This window comes from Palaemon carinicauda, chromosome 36 (assembly GCF_036898095.1).
Source record: "Palaemon carinicauda isolate YSFRI2023 chromosome 36, ASM3689809v2, whole genome shotgun sequence".
In the NCBI taxonomy this organism is placed as follows: Eukaryota; Metazoa; Arthropoda; class Malacostraca; order Decapoda; family Palaemonidae; genus Palaemon; species Palaemon carinicauda.
In genome coordinates, this window is record NC_090760.1 from 33,636,329 (window position 1) to 33,643,375 (window position 7,047).

The 7,047-nt window shown below is 37.5% G+C and overlaps 1 protein-coding gene across 1 annotated transcript in view; it reads left to right on the forward strand.

Moving 5' to 3' along the window:
* LOC137628565 (uncharacterized) overlaps nucleotides 1-3,697 on the forward strand; it is a 24,367-nt gene extending 20,670 nt beyond the window's left edge. The window contains exon 5 of the mRNA XM_068359718.1: nucleotides 3,549-3,697. Within this exon, the coding sequence (XP_068215819.1) occupies nucleotides 3,549-3,697 (149 nt within the window). The remainder of the gene's footprint in view (nucleotides 1-3,548) is intronic.
* The last annotated feature ends 3,350 nt before the right edge of the window (nucleotides 3,698-7,047 follow it).

The following is a 7,047-nucleotide window of genomic DNA, read 5'->3' on the forward strand; positions in this document are numbered from 1 at the left end:
TTCCCTGTTGGGGCCCCTGGGCTTATAGCATCCTGCTTTTCCAACTAGGGTTGTAGCTTAGCATTAAGAAAAAAAAAAAAGTGCAAGTGTGCATATGATACCCTCCTGTATGATGGTGGGGTTGAAGAAGCCTTCTGATACAACTTCGATTCTTGGCAACATGTACGGCAAAAGGCATCATGCTAGGCCAGAAAACTTCAAATTTTGCAGAATTTATTGGATTTCATCTAGGCCGGGAAAGCTATAGACCGACTGGAGACAGCCTGAGCGCCATTCGGAAATTTCCCATGCCACCCACGCCCACCATCACAGATATCAGATCGTGGTATGGTTTCATCAACCAATTTGGGTCGTTCCTCGCGGCCACATACATCATGGAACCGTTCAGGGACCTACTAAAGAAGAAAAAGACTGACAAACATGTATTTTGGGACACATATCTGCAGGAGAAATTCAAGAGTGTCCAGGACACCATCTGCAAGCTGTCTGAGAATGGCCTTGCATACTATGACAAGTCCAGCCCCACAGTCATCCTCATAGATTGGAGCAGAGAAGGCATAGGATTCGTCATACTTCAGCAATACTGTAGCTGCATAACCACCGATATGCCATTCTACTGTAAAAACGGCTGGAGAATCGCGCTTTGCGGAAGTAGACACCTATTCCCTGCCGATGCCAGATACGCAGCAGTAGAGGGGGAGGCTTTGGCTGTCATGTGGTGCCTAAGTAAGGCTAGCTTGCTACTCTTTGGATGCCCCAACCTTGCATTTATCACCGATCACTGGCCCTTGGTCAAGCTCCTGGTTGATAGAGCCGTGGCAACCATTGTTAACCCAAGATTGTTCAAGCTGAAGGAGAAGACCCACCAGTATAAATTTACTTTTAAGTATCGACCAGGTAAGAAAATTTGTGTGGCCGACTTTCTATCTCATTTCCCTTTCCTGCGAACCTCCCCTGACGTCAGTGATGTTATGTTGGAGAACGACATGGCAGAGGCCGTCACTGTAGCAGCCATCGAGACTACTTAAGGAGGAGCTCACGATAGATGAAAAAAACTGTCAGTTCAGCAGCAGCCAAGGGCCTAGTATACCAGTTACTAATGACGAGGGTATTTGCAGGTGATTGGGACCCGCAGAAGTCGCAGGAGGTAGCCTGCCTCAAGCCCTTTTACGGTGTGAGAGATCACCTATCAACTTTGGAAAATCTAGTGCTTTACGCATATGAAGACCGGTATATATATCTGGTTATCCAACAGGAAGTTCGTCGACAGATCGCAGCAAACCTTCATGCAGGTCACCAAGAAATTGACTCCATGTTCAGGAAGGCCCGACAGTCCATCTAATGACCTGGCATGGAGGGTAACCTTCAGCACCACAGGAATTCCTGTATTGTTTGCATCACACATGCGCCTTCATTACCAGAGGAGTCAATAACCATCCCGCCACCCCCAGGCTACCCCTCTCAATGTACGGTCACTGATATGTTCCAGCTAGACGGGTAGATGTACCTGGCATACACTGATAGGCTCATGGGATGGCTGGAAATAGCGCATTTCCCTAATGGTACCAATTCGCAGAGTAATATCCGTGCTAAGAGGCTACTTCATGGGGTGGGGGACCCCAGAGGAAGTGTCCATGGATGGGGCCACAAACTTAGTAAGCGATGAAATGTCGGCTTTCTTCAAAAGATAGGGAGTAAAGGTGCGCCTCTCATTGGCACATTACCCACAGTGGAATGGGAAAGCAGAATCAGCAGTATAAACAGCCAAAAGGATAATCAGGGCAAACACAGGGGAAGGGGGCAGCCTATACTGCGATAAGGCCTCTTTCGCAATAATGTAATATTTGAACACGCCGATTCGCGATATCAACACGTCACCTGCACAGATGGCAACTGAGAGGCCATTATGAGATGGCGTTCCTACGGCAAGCAACATTTTCTGACTGACACGTATTGGAAGAGCGAAATTCAAATGGCCACCAACAGAGAGAAAATCAGTGCTAGTCACTCTGCCAGGACACTCAAACCCTTAGGAGTAAGGGCCCGAGTGAGAGCAAAACCAGGCAACAAATGAATGGAACCGTACAGGGTTGGTGGTGGACTCCCTTCCCCACCGGCAGTATCAAATGAAGTTGGATGGCAGTGGACATCTTTCCCTTAAAAATAGGAGACATATTGCACATACTAACGGCCTCAGCTTCCCTCACACGCCGTCTACAACCATCTCAACTTTGTTGGAGGTGCCAGTATGTCGTAAGAGGCAGACTACACGCCCGGCGTGGTTTTCAGACTACGTCATGGACAATGATAACGTGTAATATTATATGCAATTCTCCCCTTCATTGTAATTGTACCTGTTTATTTTTCGTCGTTACACCGCCAGTAATATTATACAAAATTTATGTATGAATGATATAATCATGTGAATAATTGTTAATTTCTTTTTTTTTTTTTTTTTTTTTTTTTGGCTGCTACAATTTGTGTTTATTTATGCATGAAAGATGCAGAGTATTTTTCATTTTCTTCTAAGTAGCAGATTGATAACCATTTATTATATGATACGTATTATTGTCTTTGTTACTTAATAGATTGTTGTTTGATTTATGCAAAATAACTGCGTTCATATGTGAAATGTTCATCAAAGTATTAGGCATTTCATGTACATGCTCATACTTTACTAAAACTCTTGGGTGGGAGATGTAAGATTATAATGTAAGTATATGTTCTCCCTACGAATGAAGGGAACTATTCCTGACTGGTGCATAGCACGCTGATGCAGGCGAGTCAGCCAGACTGTGTCCGGATCTCATATTATACTCCTCACCGAACGCCATTATATATTGCTATTCTTCAATCCTAAACATCCTACACTTTGAATGTAGAAATAGGAGACCCAAAGATTTATTGAATCTTGGGAAAAGAGAGATGGGGGGAAGTGTATCCCTTATCATGGATCCTCGCCGAGCGCTGTTATTTATTGCTATCCTCCAATCCTAAACATTCTACACTTTGAATGTAGAAATAGGAGACACAAAGATTTATTGAATCTGGGAAAAAAGAAAGATGGGGGCAAGTGTATCAATTATCATGGCTTTGACACTTTTGGAAACGGCTGAAAGAGCATAGTGAGGAAAATTTCAGATAAGTGTTCATGGTCCCGAAGAGTAAGCCAATGAAAGATAAGAGATTCTTTTTGTGAGTCAAAATCTGTTTCTGGGGTATAAAAATGGGTTTGTTCTGTGATTTAAGGCAAAAGTAATAATCAAAGAGTGGTGGCACCGTGGCCAGATTTTGGAAAAGGTGCGGGTGTTGGAAATGAGTGTTTTCCAAAAATAAATATTTATATGTAGTTGAGAATGAATCAAAAGACTTGAGGGTAAGTAAGGGAGTACTAGCAGGTATATTGGATCATTATTCTTAATGGAATTTGTTAACTAAGATTTACACACTACCAAAACAGTGCCTTATATATTTCAATTATGCATACGACTGAATTTAGAAGAAACTTCAAACATTAACAATTCTAATAAATACATTTCTTACGACAGGAGAGAAGCAAGCGGCTCTTTACAAAGGAGAAAAGGAAAGTGGCTCAACTGACGGTGACACGGCTTCCTCTTCATCTCCATCATTTCCTATTAATCGTCACCTTTCAGTGGTGATGCAATTGTTCATCACAGCATATTCTTCCTATTAGATTCGGATATCACGTTCCCTTCAAATATTCGATGCATCTATTCTATAGTCTCGCTATATATATATATATATATATATATATAGAGGATTTTTTGTAGTCTGTGACTCGTGAAAATATTGTGTCTTATATACATCTGGAAAAAAACGTTTTTGTAAAAATTATTTTTGTGTGTTTCAAAAAGCATTGGAATTTGGAAGACTTCAGATGTGTTTACATGTTCAAATTATAGTATTAACTATCTGGTTCTTGTAGTAATTTTTTCAAATAAGTGTCACATTCAATAGAGCGTTCTCCTTCCGAAATGTGTGGAATGTTAGATAAAAACAACAATAAATGTATAATAATTCTTATTTATAGGCTTAAAAGGCCAGTTATGTTATGATAGATGGAATCAACTAGTAAATTTTTCTGGGAGAAAGAAAAAAAAATATCAGTGAACTCTGTAAATATGTATGTTTGAGTGAATATCAAGTAGAAAAGAGCAAAGACATAAAATTAAACATGTGACATTCCATGTTTAGAATAATAGAATTACAGACCTCACAAGCAATAAAAGAAATTGTGCTCATTTCTGCAATCTGTATAAATCTAAAAATTACAAAATTGCTCAAGTAACTTCAGTGATTCATGTTTATTATCTATATATCTATCTATCTATCTATCAATCTACCAATCTATCTATCTACAAATATATATATATATATATATATATGTATATATATATCGATATATATACTTATATATATATATATATATATATCGATAAATATATATATATATGGATATATTATATATATATATATATGTATATATATATATATATATAATATATATATATATATATATACATATATATATATATATTTATTCATGTAGATATGTATATATATATATATATATATACGTACGTATGTGTAGCCTGTAAAATCACGATAGACAGAAATATTTGTATATGTTGTTTTCATATTATATATATATATATATATATGTACATATATATATATATATATATATATGTGTGTGTGTGTGTGTGAGTATGTGTGTGTATTTCTGTTTGTGTGCGTGGAGGTATATACATATGAAAAAATAATAAAATATATACAGTATATTGTATAAAAGTGTAAGTATATAGTGTGTGTGTGTAAATATATATATATATAATATATATATAAATATATATATATATATATATATATACATAAATATATATATATATATATATATATATATTTATATATATAAGGATATACATATAAATTTATAAATATATATATAATTATATATAAATATATATATACATATATATATATATATATATATATACATATATATATATATATATATATATTGTAATATCAGCTACTTAAGTTTTATCTTGTGGCTCCATTAAAGTAAACATTTTTTTATTAATTGCTGTCAATATTTTATCAGTTCATTTGAGCCTCGAATTCTTGGTTCAAGTTTTGTATTGTTGCGCTCCCCCACCGAATGTTATTTGCTAATTGGTACTCCGCCCATTAAATGTTCTCTTTACTTTCATGTATGAGTGTTTTGGTAGTTTCGTCTTCTGTCTCTTGCCACGTTGGACTGTTTAAGAGGCGATTTACATATTTTTCGTCTGGATGGAGGGCAGATTGTTTTCGGCTCTCTTGTGGAGGAGTTCTCGCCCTTTATTTTCACGGCCCGTTGATCTGTGTGGCGATCACCACCTTGCACAAATGCTCTGCTACGTATACTTTGTTGGGAGTCTTGCTTCGAGTGGACTCGTCTGCTGCTGATGTATCAATGTCCTTTGGATGTATACACCTAACCCCCTTTTGTGGCTGCGGTTGTGTTCGCGAGCCTCTAAGTGCACCGAGACCATCGTCATCATCTACGTCTTGAGTCCTCTCGACTAGTTATGGTGACGCCCCTAGAATCCTAAAAACGGCCGTTGTCTCGAGATCTTCTGAGAGTCGTTAGGAGGCCTCTTGGTCGTGAAGAAAAGTAAGCTTCCGATTATGTTTGTTCTTCGTATCCGCGAATATATACTTTTCCTTGTGGTTGGGGAATAGTGTCTTGGGAAGACTAAAGCCGGAGTACCTTCGAAACTAAACTGTTTCAGTGCTGGAATTGTGTTTTCGACCGTAACGTGGGAATATATATATATATATATATATATATGTAATGGTACATTTTCATAAATATTGTATGCAGTTAGGCTAAGCTTTTCTTTCTTTCTTTAATCTCTCACTTATTATTGACTTTGTGTGAAAGTTGTTTTTTCTCCCTTCTCCTCGATACTTTCCCTCGAACTATCATTTGAGTGAAGGTTAGCTGTAAGTCTGATTGGTAGTTGTAAGTGTATGTGACTGTGCCTTCAGCCAATAATTCGAGGATGTGTGCTAATAACTTCTTGTAATAAATCCTAATTTTTACGTTTGTTTTCAATTACCCCCTCAAAGTGTATTTTTATTCTCTGTATTGCTGGTAAACTTTACTCTTTAGCCTACAAGCTATCGTAGTAAAAGTAATTTTGTTGGAAGACCCAGTAAACGCTTGGACAAATTATTTTTTTATTTAAGGTAAAATAAGGGAATTTTGTTAAATATCTCTTCCGAATAACAGAGTTCCTAACATTTTTGGCGACCTTGCCAGGAATTGTTACCAGCAATATAGCAGTTAAACACTTGAGGGGTTATAAGGAGATAAAATTTAGGTAATTGATAATAGGTTTCACCCAAAGTAGGTAACATGGGATCCCAAAAGAAAACGTTGAGGCGGCGGCGATTCGTTTCTTAGATGATGATGATTGGGAAAGAAAGCTGTATGATTTAAAAACGGATGATTTGTGGTTCTTTGTAGACTTCTTTAGTTTGAGTCTTCCCACCGAGATCAGGAAGGGTCCTTTGTTATGGGAGGTGGTTAAGGCTGCTAAAGCTTATAAAGAATCTATTTTGGAAGTTAGTCAGGGTGAAGAAACTCCTGGTAGCGATGAAAAACAGGACAGGGTTAGGCAGGAACTAGCAGGGAGGTCAGGTGACTTACAGTTAGATATCTTCAGGGAACAGAGTAAAATAAAAGATTTGGAATTTAAATCCTTACAATTGCAAGCAGAGGAGAGAGCTAAGGATAGGCAACACGAAAAGGAGTTATTAGAACTTCAGATAAAGTTGAGTGGTGATGATAGTACTTTTAAAAATAATAATTTCAACTTGATGACTGCCATAAAGTTAATTCCTTGCTTTATCGAAGAGGATGTGCCTGAATTTTTCACGGCTTTCGAACGTATTGCTATCAAACTCTCGTGGCCTCGAGATATGTGGACGACTTTAGTGCAATGTAAATTGAAAGATAAGGCTCAGCGTGTA